This window comes from Nycticebus coucang, chromosome 5 (assembly GCF_027406575.1).
Source record: "Nycticebus coucang isolate mNycCou1 chromosome 5, mNycCou1.pri, whole genome shotgun sequence".
Lineage (NCBI taxonomy): Eukaryota > Metazoa > Chordata > Mammalia > Primates > Lorisidae > Nycticebus > Nycticebus coucang.
Window position 1 is genome coordinate 56,156,634 of NC_069784.1, and position 16,482 is coordinate 56,173,115.

Genomic DNA, 16,482 nt, shown 5'->3' on the forward strand with positions numbered 1-16,482 from the left:
TTCCCACTGCTGAATACTTTATTGTTTGCTCTTGTAAAAATTTAGGAAGGGAATTTAAAAGATTATTAATCTGCATCTGAATGTGTGCATGTGAGTGTTGAGGGCAATGAGACAGAGGTCTGGGGATATTGGGATGTATGAAGCTCCGTGCAACTTCTCCTCCTGTGACAAGGATAATGATTCATTGCTTTGTGGTTCTCGCCTCTCCTTGTGGCACTGGCTCCTCTCTCTGCGGTGACCCTGCTTATCTGGGGAGCTCTGTCTGGGGAGCTGATGTTTGCTGTTCATCAGCAGAGTCCCCTTTAGGTGGAAGTTCCCTGTTGTACTGTGGGGATTCTGGGCTCTGGTTGAAAAAGGCAAGACAATCTGAGATCTCACCAGTGAGAGCAGCCTTCGACTGCTCATTGCAAAGCTCTGAGCCTGATGCCTGGCCCACCTGAGCCTGATTTTGGTGCTTCTCTGGGGTTACGTTTATTTGCTGCAGTGCCTTCTCTTGTAGGTAATGGCACAGCAGATGGCAATGAACTGCACCCCTCTCCACAGAGCAGGGATTTTGGTCTTTCCCAGTCCTCTCAAAGCTTGACTGGGGGACTGAAGAATCGTACTCTTTCTTGGCTGGACTTTGTTGGTCATCACCTTCTCCTGCCGGCTCTTGGAGACTTTTATTCTTCCCCTCCAATGTTACAAGTTCCTCTGTTTTGAAGTGTGTTATGGGGGAGGCTGAATTGTCCTCATTCAGACTTTTCAACAGAGTGTCCTGGGCCTCTGGTGCTCTCCCTTCCTCACCTTTGGTACTTGAGTTCTGGCCATTTATCTTGCTTCCACCGTCTCCCTTCTCAGGGAGCTGCACTGTGGAAAGCTGGTTAGTGAAGTCTGCAGCCAGGGAACCTGGAATCCACGGGGACTTTTTTTTTGCCTCCTACTCTGGATGCCTGTGCCTCGGGGTGACCACTGGGCTGCACGGCTGCACCTGGGCCTTTGGTACCTGAGCCTTGACTCTTGTGCTCTTCTCTGGTGGGCAGTTCCTGTCCCCTCATGAGCCGCACAGTCTCTCTGCTGACTGCCAGCACCCCTGCCTCATAAGCTCTGCTCCTCTTGCCTGATGCTTCCTGTTTCTGGTATCTGGGTTTCTGTGACCTCTTCGTGCAGGCTCTCCCTGTGAGTCTACTTGCCTCTGGGATTCCTCTTGTATAGGCGGTTCTCCTGTCTGTGAACTGTGGTGGCTTGTCTTTGGAGCCAGGCTATGGAGAGTTTTGGAAGACCCCTCATCATTCTGTGTGACTGGCAACTCAGGATCCTCCCTCTGGGAACAGTCATCTTCCTTGAGTGGCTTGTCATGCATCTTGGTGACCCACTCTCGCTGTTTGAACATGCTTCTGCTGTACCTTCCACAGCTGGTCTTCCCTCTTCTCTTGGGGCTATTGCTCCTTCAATTTCAGGGTGATTCTGATCTGCTCCCTCTGAGGTTAGACCTTTTGTCTCAGAAACTTTTACAGCATCTTTTTCTTTTGATAATTCCTGGAGTTCCTGATACTCTCCACTCTGTGTTTGGGACTCCAGAGCCAGTGGCTGAGTTTTTCTGTCACTTTCTTTCTGCCTTGCTGTCCCACAGGCCTCAGGGCCTCTCCCCTCTTTCCTTTCAGCTTTCATGTCAGATGTTTCTGAAACATATCTGCTACCACCTTAGACTGGGGGCAGGTCCTCTGTTTCATATTCTTTGTTTTGTGCTGGTGATTCTTAGGTCTTGGATATTTTGCTGTAGTCCTCAGTTTCATCTGCATTTCTTGTCTCAGGCGGTGTACTGTAAGCTGGAGTCGCAAGTGTTCTACTGTCATCCTTGGCTTCAGTTGGTCTGCCCATCTGAGATGGTTTCCTGGGAGCAGCTCGGTCTGGTAGGTAAGCATACTGTGACCTGGGTTCATCTTCTTCTTGCAGGAGTGGTGCTTGTATTTTAGAGTATTTCTTAATACTCTTTGCTGCTGTAACTTCATGATCTTCACATGGTCTCTGTGTTGCTTCTTCTGGTGAAGAACTTTGGGTTCCCAAGTTTCCTTCCTTTTCTCCAAACTGTTCTCTTCTCTTTGTGCTACTTTGTTCCCTGGCTGGTTTATCTCCCTCCCCAGGGATCTCCTTATCCTGTCCCTTTCCTTTTGTGTGACTGCTGGTTTGTTCTAATACTGCCATTGACTTATTTGTCTTAAGTTGGTCTCCATTGTCTTCTGTTACTGCTGCGTCTTGGGCCACTTCCTGGCTCTGTTCATCTCCTTCCAGGTATGGGCTCTGAGGGTCACTGTGCTCAAATGCTTCTCCTGACACATGGTGAGTCTTGGCATCTCCTGATGAGTCTACCCTATTGTGTCCAACTGCTCCATTTTCTTGGAGCTGAGATGACATGATGATGCCATTCCTGAAGGAAGCCTTACCTTTTCTTGAGATGGCAAAGATTCCACTCTCTTCTGGCCATCTCTGGTGGTCTCTTGAAGATCCACATCATCTAGCTTCTCCTTCTCTGGCTTAGAGATCTTTTTTAGCTCTGAATTTAGTAATGGTTGTTTGTCAAGATAACAGAAATTCAGCAAGTTGAAGACTGTAAGAACAAATTCATCAAAACTGATGGCAGCATTACCATCAATATCCAGAAGATTCAAGTTTCTCTCCACAGCATGAAAGACACATGGCTGCATGAAAGCACAGTGAGAAATCACTTTGTTCATATGTGGCCAAGATTCCTGATCTGAATGTCTCACAGGAATCCTACTTTTTTTTTTCATGACATTCCTCAGAAACTGGTTATGTTTCCCCATGAATTTAGAATTCATTGGCTTGTATGCCATTTTTCATCAGAGCACTGACTGAGAGGGGGCATTTATCTCACTTGTAAGTTGCATCTAGATGTATAATGGTTTGTGACTCCTCTGAAAAGTCTACTTTGTGGGAGCAATAGTCCCAGGGATGAAAACTCCATTTTCTACCCAGAAGAAAAAAAAATCATTTTACTGTAAGGATGCTTGTAGTAGACTGTTTATCATAGCTCAATTTACAATCACCAAAATATGAAAACAGCCTAAATGCCCACCAACCCAGGAATGTATTAACAAACTGTGGTGTATGTACATCATGGAATACTATTCAGCCATTAAACAAAGATGGAGATTTTACATCTTTTGTATTAACCTGGCTAGAGTTGGAACACATTCTTCTTAGTAAAGTATGACAAGAATGGAGAAGCAAGAATCCAATGTACTCAATTGTAATATGAAGGCAATAGACAATCTAATGCATGCCCACAAAAGAGAAAAATTCAAATCAATTCAAGGTAGGGGTGGGGGAATGAGGGAGTGAGGAGATGGGAGGAGGGAAGGGGAATGGCCACAATGTTAGCCTGTATGGTACACCTCTTAGGGGTGGGACACAATTATAAGAGCAACCTTATCTAACAAAAGCAAATATTGTAATCTAATTCTTTGTACTCTCAATTAATCTGAAACAATAAAAAAAAAAGAAAAAAGAAAAGTCCATTTTCTTTTTTTTTTTTATTGTTGGCGATTCATTGAGGGTACAATAAGCCAGGTTACACTGATTGCAATTGTTAGGTAAAGTCCCTCTTGCAATCATGTCTTACCCCCATAAAGTGTGACACACACCAAGGCCCCACCCACCTCCCTCCTTCCCTCTTTCTGTTTCCCCCCCATAACCATAATTGTCATTAATTGTCCTCATATCAAAATTGAGTACATAGGATTCATGCTTCTCCATTCTTGTGACGCTTTACTAAGAATAATGTCTTCCACGTCCGTCCAGGTTAATACGAAGGATGTAAAGTCTCCATTTTTTTTAATGGCTGAATAGTATTCCATGGTATACATATACCACAGCTTGTTAATCCATTCCTGGGTTGGTGGGCATTTAGGCTGTTTCCACATTTTGGCGATTGTAAATTGAGCTGCAATAAACAGTCTAGTACAAGTGTCCTTATGATAAAAGGATTTCTTTCCTTCTGGGTAGATGCCCAGTAATGGGATTGCAGGATCAAATGGGAGGTCTAGCTTGAGTGCTTTGAGGTTTCTCCATACTTCCTTCCAGAACGGTTGTACTAGTTTGCAGTCCCACCAGCAGTGTAAAAGTGTTCCCTTCTCTCCACATCCACACCAGCATCTGCAGTTTTGAGATTTTGTGATGTGGGCCATTCTCACTGGGGTTAGATGATATCTCAGGGTTGTTTTGATTTGCATTTCTCTAATATATAGAGACGATGAACATTTTTTCATGTGTTTGTTAGCCATTTGTCTGTCTTCTTTAGAGAAAGTTCTATTCATGTCTCTTGCCCATTCATATAAGGGATTGTTGGCTTTTTTCATGTGGATTAATTTGAGTTCTCTATAGATCCTAGTTATCAAGCTTTTGTCTGATTGAAAATATGCAAATATCCTTTCCCATTGTGTAGGTTGTCTCTTTGCTTTGGTTATTGTCTCCTTAGCTGTACGAAAAGTCCATTTTCTATGTAAGATTTCCTCCTACCCAATGCATGGAGCAGGGAACAGAGGCTAAAAAAAAAAAAAAAGGTTATTCAAAAGCCATTGAGTTCTGAGAGCCAGTAGCCCAGTGTAGAGTGGTGTCAGGGGGTCCCTTATGCTCATCTTGTTTGGGTTATGGAGAAAGGGCAAATGAGGAGGAATTTTCACAGCTCTGTGAGGCCTCACCTGGAGAAAGTCCCCAAACTCGCCCTGGAGGAGCTGCCTCAGCTCTCTGTGGGCCAGTGTTGCTCTGTCACTGTCCTCACCAGCATACTTGTGGAATGTCTTAATTACACAAAGGACATCTCTAAGGAGCTAGGGAGGACATCTCTAAGGAGCTAGGGAGGACATCTCTAAGGAGCTAGGGCATCTTTACAAACTCAAGAGAGACTGTGAAAAAGAATAAACAAGGTTTATTTCCTCAATGCGTCCTTCAGGAAGGAGATACCCAAATCATCGTTCTTTTTATTCCTCCCTCAGATCTGTTCACATACCTCCACTCTATTCTGCATCTCAAAATATCATATATGACCTTCAGGAGTGATTTAGTTTTACACCAGGCATTGTGTTGAGATCAGGTCTAGCACAGGTAGTTTTAGAAGAGACATTCTGCTCCACCCTGTAGTAAACAGTAACTCTCACATGTTCAGAGACAGTTTTATTGCAAAAAGAGGGTGAGAGAAGAACTGAAGTTGACATTTTGAAATGCATTAATGAAGAGAATGGGGGGGGTGGGGTCAGTTCTTCGAACCCCATCTGAGAGTGCCCACCTGCATCCAGCCTCCTCTGCTAGGAAACTATAACTATTTTTTTTTTTTTTTCAGTGATAAGACAGGATTTATTGGACAGGAAGGAATACAGAAAGCATAATTCTTAAAGTTGGTAAAACTTCTAGAGGTAACTGTAGGCGGAAAGCCTATTTGTGCCTTTAGCCAGAGCCATTCTGAGAGAAGCAAGTAAAAAGTCTTTTTGAGGTGTGACCCAGAAGAGACCAGAATAGAACTCCATCATGGCCTATAGTCACGAAGGAGTTAAAAGTCCCGTGAACAAAGGCTGGCGGAGCAGGCAGGGGCTTGCAAGCAGTCACTGTGTATCTTAGGAATTTCTGGGCTGTTTTCTTTAAGGTGGATTACTGCCTCCAGATGGTTGGGTTAAGAGGTCAAGGCCTTAAAACAGCCTTCTCCCCCAGAGCGTAATCTTGAGGAGTTTTATTTATTTATTTTTTTTGTTGGGGATTCATTAAGGGTACAATAAGCCAGGTTACACTGATTGCATTTGTTAGGTAAAGTCCCTCTTGCAATCATGTCTTGCCCCCAGAAGGTGTGGCACAACCAAGGCCCCACCCCCTCCCTCCTTCCCTCTCTCTGCTTTTCCTCCCCTCCATGACCTTAATTGTCGTTAATTGTCCTCATATCAAAATTGAGTACATAGGATTCATGCTTCTCCATTCTTGTGATGCTTTACTAAGAATAATGTCTTCCACTTCCATCCAGGTTAATACGAAGGATGTTTCTCCATTTTTTTTAATAGCTGAATAGTATTCCATGGTGTACATATACCACAGCTTGTTAATCCATTCCTGGGTTGGTGGGCATTTAGGCTGTTTCCATATTTTGGCGATTGTAAATTGAGCTGCAATAAACAGTCTAGTACAAGTGTCCTTATGATAAAAGGATTTCTTTCCTTCTGGGTAGATGCCCAGTAATGGATTGAAGGATCAAATGGGAGGTCTAGCTTGAATGCTTTGAGGTTTCTCCATACATCCTTCCAGAAAGGTTGTACTAGTTTGCAGTCCCACCAGCAGTGTAAAAGTGTTCCCTTCTCTCCACATCCACGCCAGCATCTGCAGTTTTGAGATTTTGTGATGTGAGCCATTCTCACTGGGGTTAGATGGTATCTCAGGGTTGTTTTGATTTGCATTTCTCTAATATATAGGGATGATGAACATTTTTTCATATGTTTGTTAGCCTTTTGTCTGTCTTCTTTAGAGAAGGTTCTATTCATGTCTCTTGCCCATTGATATATGGGATTGTTGGCTTTTTTCATGTGGATTAATTTGAGTTCTCTATAGATCCTAGTTATCAAGCTTTTGTCTGATTGAAAATATGCAAACATTCTTTCCCACTTTGTAGGTTGTCTCTTTGCTTTGGTTGTTGTCTCCTTAGCTGTACAGAAGCTTTTCAGTTTAATGAAGTCCCATTTATTTACTTTTGTTGTTGCAATTGCCATGGCAGTTTTCTTCATGAAGTCTTTCCCCAGGCCAATATCTTCCAGTGGTTTTCCTATGCTTTCTTTGAGGATTTTTATTGTTTCATGCCTTAAATTTAAGTCCTTTATCCAGCTTGAGTCAATTTTTGTGAGTGGGGAAAGGTGTGGGTCCAGTTTCAGTCTTTTACATGTGGATATCCAGTTCTCCCAACACCATTTGTTGAATAGGGAGTCTTTCCCCCAAGGTATGTTCTTGTTTGGTTTATCGAAGATTAGGTAGTTGTAAGATGCTAGTTTCATTTCTTGGTTTTCTATTTGATTCCAAGTGTCTATGTCTCTGTTTTTGTGCCAGTACCATGCTGTCTTGACCACTATGGCTTTGTAGTACAGACTAAAATCTGGTATGCTGATGCCCTCAGCTTTATTTTTATTACTAAGAACTGCCTTAGCTATATGGGTTTTTTTCTGGTTCCATACAAAACGCAGAATCATTTTTTCCAAATCTTGAAAGTACGATGTTTGTATTTTGATAGGAATGGCATTGAATAGGTAGATTGCTTTGGGAAGTATAGACATTTTAACAATGTTGATTCTTCCCATCCATGAGCATGGTATGTTCTTCCATTTGTTAATATCCTCTGCTATTTCCTTTCTGAGGATTTCATAATTTTCTTTGAGGTCCTTCACCTCCTTTGTTAGTTATATTCCTAGGTATTTTATTTTCTTTGAAACTGTGGTAAAGGGAGTTGTGTCCTTAATTAGCTTCTCATCTTCACACAATCAGTAAGAAAATGCCAGGAAGGCTATGTTAACCAGTGTGATGAAAATATGTCAAATGGTACATAAAACCAGTGTATGGTGCTCCATGATTGCATTAATGTACAGAGCTATGATTTAATAAAAAACAAACAAACCAGAATTGGTATTAGCATGTGAAGTTCACCTAAGTTTTTATTAATTAATATCCCCTGAGCCCCAACCACTTTTAAAAAAATTTCAGATTGATATGAGGGTACTCATGTTTAGTTTACATTGTTTTAATTTCTAAGGTGAAGTTCAAGGTGTAGTTGATGCCTTTGCCCAAGGGGTATGCTGAACACCCTCATATTGTGCACATCAGGTGACATCCTGCCAGTCCCACTTCCTCCTTCCCCCTTACCTCTTATCTGCTTCTCCTCTCCCCCTTTCTAGACTATACTTGTGTTTTTCTCTTGTGTGGGCATGTAGTTGTTTATATGTTGGTTTCATGTTAGTACTGAGTGCATTGGATACTTGTGATTCTCTTCAAAGAAGAATGTGTTTCAACTCCATCCATGTAAACACAAAAATGTAAAATCTCCATCTTTTCTTATGGCTGAATAGTATTCCGTGGTATCTATATACCACAGTTTGTTAATCCATTCATATGTCTAGAGGCACTTGGATTGATTCCACATGTTGGCAATTGTGAATTGAGCTGCAATGAACATTGTGGTGCTAATGTCCCCATGGTAAAATGATTTTTTTTCCTTCTGCATAGATACCTACCTAGTAATGGGATTGCAGGATAAAATGGAAGGTCTACTTTCAGTCCTTTGAGAATTCTCCATACTTCTTTCCAGAGAGGTTGTATTGTTTTGCACTCCACCAGTAGCCTTGAGCACCATCTATTTCTCAAACACTGTGCTGGGCACTAGGGTGTTTGGAGTTGAGTAAGTTGTATCTTCCTGCCTTGGAGCTCATGGGCCAGTCCCATGAGAAGGAATAGAAGGAATTGAGTATGTTCAAGGATGGACTGAAAGAAAGACTTACGGAAGACATAACAACTGTCTTCGAATATTTGAAACATTTTCATGGGTGTGGAAGAGAAAGGAATTAACATTCACTGGACATTGATGACATGCCAGGAACTTTGCATGGGCAATCTTACTCCTAACCCTTTTAGGTATTTATTATTTTCTTTTAGCAAATAAGGAAGCTAAGGCTTTTAGAAGTAAGCAACTTGCCTACAGACATGTATGTAGTAAATAGCAGAGCAAGGATTCAGAATTGAAATGTCCCAAGTATGTACTCAGAGCTCTGAGCCCATAGTATTTCCATTACCCTGAGTTCCTTATTCTGTGTAATGCCAGAGACTATGGCTGGAATTAATGGAGAAAACTTTCTAAAAATCAGACTCTAGTCCATATTAAGAACATTCTAACAGCAGAGTTGTTTGACAATAATACAGGCTGTTCCTAAAGTAATGAGAACCCTGTCACTAGAAATGTTCAAATAATGGCTGAATCATTTATCAGTCTGGTAGGTGACAGGAGGAGGCCTGCTATGGGAAGATGTGAGACAGGAGTGGCCCACAGGGAAGGGCACAGAACTCTTCCAGCTTTAAATTTATGTGGCTTTATGCTATAGTTTCTGTGGGAAAGAAATCCTCAGAGCCCTGACAAGAGTGCAGCCATTTTGGGAAATAGCTGGCAAGAGAAAGCAGGCCAGAAACGGAACTATAGCAACCCCCACCCAACTCCTTGGAATGCTTCAAGGACATTGTTGGTAGGAAAGGACAGAATAGTAAGTTTTATTTCAGCCCCAATTAAGGGAGTAACTCCTAGATTTGTCCTTAGTGCAAAAATCAGCTCCTATCCAGAAGATGACCCCTCTAACATCCTCCTTCCACATTCAACCCTATGGATAAGGGGCAATAAAAGCCAGCTGCTCTTACACTGTTTCTAGAGACTTTTATGCCCTCTTGTCTATAGGGTTGAATGTGGGAGGAGGTTGTTGGAAGGGGGGTGGAGTGGGTGGGTCATCTTCTTCTGATGAGGGACTCACTTTTGCAAATCTAGGAGTTACTCCCTTAATTGGCTGCCAGCCAGGGCCAGAGTAGAAGTTACTGTTCTGTTATTTCCTGGGAATGCTGGCCTTGAAGCCTCCCTCCGGGTGAGGTGGGGGTTCGCTGTAATCCTACAGTTTGGTTTCTGTCCCGCTTTCTCTTACCAGCTGTTTCCCATATGGCTGTACTCTTGTCAGGGTCCTGAGGATTCCTTTCCCACACATGGCATATTTGGTTGTGTTACAAATGTAAAAGTGTGAGTGATACTGTCAAAAGTTGATGGACAAAGAAAAATAAGTATATTATTTAGAATTAGAAAAATAATATGATTGAAACAATGAAAAACATCAAATATTGAGAAAGGAAGAAAAAAAAAGAGAAGTTGTAGTGAAAGTGATTTAAATCCTCACCTGTCATGCTGGAGATATCATTTAAAATTGATCATTTTTACTATCAGAGGTTACTGCCAGAAGAATAAAAAAAATTTTAGAGAGCGCTTTTCTCTGAGGAATGAGACTGGGGTTGAAGAGGTATACGGCAGGGCTTTTATGTTTATTTTTATCATAAGCTTTTCTATACTACTTGATATGTTATAATTTACATTCTTTTTTCTTTTTTTTTTTGAAGGCAGAGTTTCACATGTTGCCCTTGGTAGAGGGCTGTGGCATGCCAGCTTACACCAACCTCAAACTCTTGGGCTCAAGTGATTCTCTTGCCTTAACCTCCCTAGTAGCTGGGACTACAGGCGCCTGCCACAACGCCCGGCTATTTTTAGGAATGGGGTTCCGCTCTTGCTCATGCTGGTCTTGAGCCTGTGAACTCAGGCAATCTACCTGCCTTGGCCTCCCACAGGGCTAGGATTACAGGTGTGAATCCAGCCCTTATAATTTACATTCTGTATTGGTTTAATGAAATATATTTTGATGTTATAAATAGTAATTATAGAATATATAGAGGGGAAATGAACATTTATGAGCTATACTAAAATGCTTATTGAGTAAGCATTTTAATATGTGTAAACCTTATCTTCCCAACTACATTTATTTACCAGAGGGTGAGACTGGGAATTACAGATTCTTTATGATGATGAGTTTCTCTAGAAGAAATTACAGTGAAAAAAAATCACACGAGTTAAAATGAGGCAACCTGGGTTCAAAACCCAACCTCTACCACTTACCACCTGTATATCACTGTTTACACTTTGTTGTATATATATTTTCCTCACTTTTTCTCAAATTGTTTTTGCAAAACTGAAACAATACTGTCCATGCCATTTAGTCATCTGCTTTGTTTTATAAGATGAACAGCTTTCCAGTTTATTAACATTTTTCTACATGTTTTGATGTGTATATAGCATTTCATTATATGAATGTATTAATACTACAGAATATGTAATCCTCTCTCTTTTTTAGCTATCTTAATTGTTTCTAGTTTTTCGTTATTATAAACCATGGTGTTATGAACATCTTTAGCTAAATCTTCACTTTTAAAGTGTCAGAGACTTCTCCAAATTATCCCCTCCCTGCTGTTTTTGAGACCAAGTCTCACTTTGTTGCTCCAGTCTAGAGAGCCATGGTGTCAGCCTAGCTCACAGCAAACTCAAACCCCTGGGCTCAAGTGATGCTCCTGCCTCAGCCTCCCAAGTAGGTGGGACTACAGACAGCTTCCACAATGCCCGGCTAGTTTTTCTATTTTTGGTAGAGAAAAGGTCTTACTCTTGCTCAGGCTGGTCTCCAACTCTTGAATTTAAGGGATCCTCCCACCTCCACCTCCCAGAGTACTAGGATTACAGACACAAGCCACTGCACCCAGCCCCAAATTATCCCTTCTTAACAAGTCTCTTTTAACAAGGACAATTTGGTAAATGAAATGGTTGATTTTGTTACATATATATTCAATTTTTTTTTATAGCTAGCATATTATTTTGTGTTTAAATAGAAAAAATGTTTTCATAAGTATGCAAGCACATAATAGTGCATTGAGGGTCTTGTGTAATCAACATGTACAGTCTCACATTTACTCAATTTAGTATAGGTTTTGTTCTAAACTTTAGTAATTATCTGACCTTACATAAGTTTCTAAACCATTCTGTGTTTAATTTCCTTATTCCAAAACAGGGAAGGAGGCAACATTGTCCAGTATTCCAGAATTATGGTGTTAATTAAATGAATTAATTTATCTAAAAACATTTGGCTTATACTGCATTCTGTTGAATTAACATCCATGAGAAAGTCTGGGACTATGTCTGTCTTAAGTACTATTATATCACCAGCCCAGTATAGGGCCTGGAACTTCTTAGGTTCTCAATAAATATTTGTTAAGTGAAAAAATACTGATAGGTGTGTACTAAAATGAAAGATACTAGAATTAAGAAACATGGAGGTGGGGACCCTGTAAACTTAAGGCCATATGTGGCCTTCTAAATCCTTAAGTAACCCTCCCCCAATTTTTTTGAGACAGTCTCCCTCTGTTATCCCAGGTAGAGTGCAGTGGCATCATCATAGCTTGTAGCAACCTCAAACTCCTGGGCTCAAGTGATCTCTTGCCTCAGTCTCCCGAGTAGCTGGGACTATAGTCCCACCATCAAACTTGACCTAATTTTTCTATTTTTGGTAGAGATGGGGGTCTTGTTCTTACTCAGGCTATTCTGGAACTCCAGGGCTCAAGTAATTCTCCCACCTTAGCCTTCCTGAATGCTAGGATTACAGGTGTGAGTCACTGTGTCCAACCCAAGTTGACTGAATCCAAATTTTACAGAACAAATCCTTTCATTTTTATTAATATAGTTTTGTTTGTTTTTTATACTTTTCTTTTATTTTTTAAGATAAATAAATTTTAAATACTAAAGGATAAAATACCAAAGAGTGAAATAATACTCCCAGATTCATCAGCACAGTGAGGACATAAGTAAGTCATAGGGCTAAGATGATGGCTGTCACACTTATGATTTAGTTCTAACTTCCCCTGCCTGACTGAGACCAGTTGTTGAGAATTTACGGGGGTAGAGTATGCCTGTTTGTTATCAGCTTTCGACAACAGTATACTGAGTTTCTGTTTGAAGTGGAATGTGTGAATAGTTGCACAGCTTGGCAGTATTTTTAAATTCTGTCTTCAGGTCAAGAAGACCAAGAAAATGCTGAAGGAAGAAAAAAGATTTATTTTTTTTTTTGCACCATACACTAGTTTTATATACCATTTGACAAATTTTCATCACACTGGTTAACATAGCCTTCCTGGCTTTTTCTTAGTTATTGTGTTAAGACATTTATATTCTACATTTAGTAAGTTTCATATGTACCCTTGTAATATGCACCATAGGTGTGATCCCACCAATTACCCTCCCTCCCCCCATCCTCTCCCATCCCCTCCCCTCACTTGCCCCTTTCCCCATTATCTTAGGTTAAAGTTGGGTTATAGCTTTCATGTGAAAGCTATGAATTAGTTTCATACTAGGTCTAAGTACATTGGATACTTTTTCCTCCACTCTTGAGATACTTTACTAAGAAGAATATGTTCCAGCTCCATCCACGTAAACATGAAAGAGGTAAAGTCTCCATCTTTCTTTAAGGCTGCATAATATTCCATGGTGTACATATACCACAATTTATTAATCCATTCGTAGATTGATGGGCACTGGGCTTTTTCCATGACTTAGCAATTATGAATTGGGCTGCAATAAACATTCTGGTACAAATATCTTTGCTATAATGTGATTTTTGGTCTTCTGGGTATCTACCTAGTAGAAGAATTGTAGGATCGAATGGCAGGTCTATTTTTAGATCTCTAAGTGTTCTCCAAACATCTTTCCAAAAGGAACGTATTAGTTTGCCTTCCCACCAGCAGTGTAGAAGTGTTCCCCTTTCTCAACATCCACGCCAACATCTCTGGTCTTGGGATTTTGTGATATGGGTTAATCTGACTGGAGTTAGATTATATCTCAGAGTAGTTTTGATTTGCATTTCTCTGATGATTAAGGATGATGAGCATTTTTTCATATGTCTGTAGGCCGTGTGCCTGTCTTCTTCAGAGAAGTTTCTCTTCAAGTCCCTTGCACAGCCTGAGGTGGGATCACTTGTTCTTTTCTTGCTAATACGTTTGAGTTCTCTGTGGATTCTGGTTATTAAACCTTTGTCAGAGACATAACCTGCAAATATCTTCTCCCATTCTGAGGGCTGTATGCTTGCTTTACTTACTGTGTTCTTGGCTGTGCAGAAGATTTTTAGTTTGATCAGGTCCCAGTAGTATTTTTGAAGCTGCTTCAATTGCCTAGGGGGTTCTCCTCATAAAATACTTGCCCAGACCGATTTCTTCAAGAGTTTTCCCTGCACTTTCTTCTAGTATTTTTATAGTTTCATGTCTTAAGTTTAAATCTTTAATCCAGCGAGTCTATCTTAGTTAATGGTGAAAGGTGTGGGTCCAGTTTCAGTCTTCTACAGGTCGCCAGCCAGTTCACCCAGCACCATCTGTTAAATAGGGAATCTTTTTCCCACTGAATGTTTTTAATTGGTTTGTCAAAGATCAAATAATGATAAGTAGCTGGGTTCATCTCTTGGTTCTCTATTCTGTTCCATACATCCACTTCTCTGTTTTTGTGCCAGTACCAGTACTGTTTTGATCACTATCAACTTATAGTATAGCCTGAGGTCGGGTAGCATGATTCCTCCTGCTTTGTTTTTATTTCTGAGTAATGTCTTGGCTGTTCGAGATTTTTTCTGATTCCATATAAAATGAAGTATTTTTTTTTTGAGATCTTTAAAGTATGACAGTGGAGCTTTAATAAGGATTGCATTAAAATTGTATATTGCTTTGGGTAGGATGGGCATTTTAACTATGTTGATTCTTCCCAGCCATGAGCATGGTTATGTTTTTCCATTTGTTAACATTTTCAGCTATTTCTTTTCTTAGGTTTCATAGTTCTCTTTATAGAGATCTTTCACATCCTTTGTTAGATAAACTCCCAAATATTTCATCTTCTTTGGCACTACTGTGAATGGAGTAGAGTCCTTGACTGTTTTTTAAAGCTTGACTATTGTTGGTATATATAAAGGCTACTGATTTATGAATGTTGATTTTGTAACCTGAGATGATGCTGTATTCCTTGATCACTTCTAAGAGTTTTGTAGTAGAATCCCTGGTGTTTTCCAGATATACAATCATATCATCTGCGAAGAGTGAAAGTTCGATCTCTTCTGTCCCTATATGGATACCCTTGATCACTTTTTCTTTCCTAATTGCAATGGCTAAAACTTCCATTACAATGTTAAAGAGCAGTGGAGACAATGGGCAACCTTGTCTGGTTCCTGATCTGAGTGGAAATGATTTCAATTTAACTCCATTCAATAGGATATTGGCTGTGGGTTTGCTTTAGATGGCCTCTATCAGTTTAAGAAATGTCCCTTTTATACCAATTTTCATAAGTGTTCTGGTCATGAGGGGATGCTGGATATTATCAAAAGCTTTTTCTGCATCAGTTGAGAGAATTATATGGTCTTTGTTTTGTAATTTATGTGCTGAATTATATTGATAGATTTATGTATATTGAACCAGCCTTGAGACCCTGGGATAAAACCTACTTGGTCATGATGTATAATTTGTTTGATGTGTTGCTGGGTTCTGTTTGTTAGGATCTTGTTGAATATTTTTGCATCTATATTCATTAGTGATATTGGTTTATAATGTTCTTTTCTTGTTGGGTCTTTTCCTGGTTTGGGGATCAGGGTGATGTTTGCTTCATAGAACGTGTTGGGAAGTCTTCCTTCTTTTTGTATATTTTGGAACAGGTTGAGTAATATAGGTACTAGTTCCTCTATCAAGGTTTGGTAGAATTCTGACGCGAAGCCATCTGGTCCTGGGCTTTTCTTTTTAGGGAGATTTTGTATGGTTGTTGCTATTTCAGAACTTGATATAGGCCTGTTCATCATTTCCACTTAATTCTGGCTAAGTCTTGGAAGATGATGTGCTTCCAAGTATTGGTCAATTTCCTTCAGATTTTCATATTTCTGTGAATAAAGTTTGTTATAATATTCATTAAGGATTTTTTTTAATTTCTGAGGAGTCTGTAGTTATTTCATTTTTGTCATTTCTGATTGATGAAATTGGAGATTTTACTCTTTTTTTCCTGGTTAGGTTAGCCAAAGGTTTATCTATTTTATTGACCTTTTCAAAAAACCAGCTTTTTGATTTATTGATCTGTTGTATAATTCTTTTGTTTTCAATGTCATTTAATTCTGCTCTAATTTTGGTTATTTCTTTTCTTCTACTGCGTTTGGGGTTAGAATGTTCTTTCTTTTCCAGTTGCTTGAGATGTCCCATTAAGTTGTTAACTTCCTCTCTTTCCGTTCTCTTGAGGAAGGCTTGCAGTGCTAAGTTTCCCTCTTAGGACTGCCTTTGCGGTATCTCAGAGGTTCTGATAATTTGTGTCTTCATTGTCATTTTTTTCCAGAAGTTTGGTAATTTCCTTCTTAATCTCATCTCTGACCCAGCTATCATTCAGCATAAGGTTATTTAACTTTCATGTTTTTGTATGAGTATGCAATTTCCTGTTGTTACTGAGTTCAACTTTTATTCCATGGTGGTCCGAGAAGATGCAAGGAGTAATTTCTATTCCTTTAAATTTACTGAGGTTAGACTTGTGACCTAAGATGTGATCATTTTTGGAATATGTTCCATGGGCTGATGAGAAGTATGTGTGTTCAGTTTGTTGGGATGAAATGTTCTGTAGATGTCTGTTAAATCCAAATGTTGGATAGTTAGCTTTAAATATAAAATTTCTTTGCTCAGCTTCTTATTGGAGGATCTATCCAACACTGCCAAAGGAGTGTTAAAATCTCTGACTATTATGGAGCTGGAGCAAATCAAGTTGCTCGTGCCTGTTAAAGTTTCTCTTATAAATTGAGGCGCATTCTGGTTGGGTGCATAAATATTAATAATTGAAATCTCATCATATTGAGTTTT

General features: G+C 39.9%; 1 protein-coding gene across 1 annotated transcript; it reads right to left on the reverse strand.

The window, feature by feature from the left end:
* Positions 1-244: 244 nt before the first annotated feature.
* On the reverse strand, positions 245-9,752 carry TCHHL1 (trichohyalin like 1). The gene is given in 7 exon segments (XM_053590581.1): positions 245-896; positions 898-1,120; positions 1,123-1,353; positions 1,356-2,381; positions 2,384-2,678; positions 4,701-4,829; positions 9,693-9,752. Coding segments are annotated over 7 exon segments (2,616 nt in total).
* Between the last annotated feature and the right edge of the window lie 6,730 nt (positions 9,753-16,482).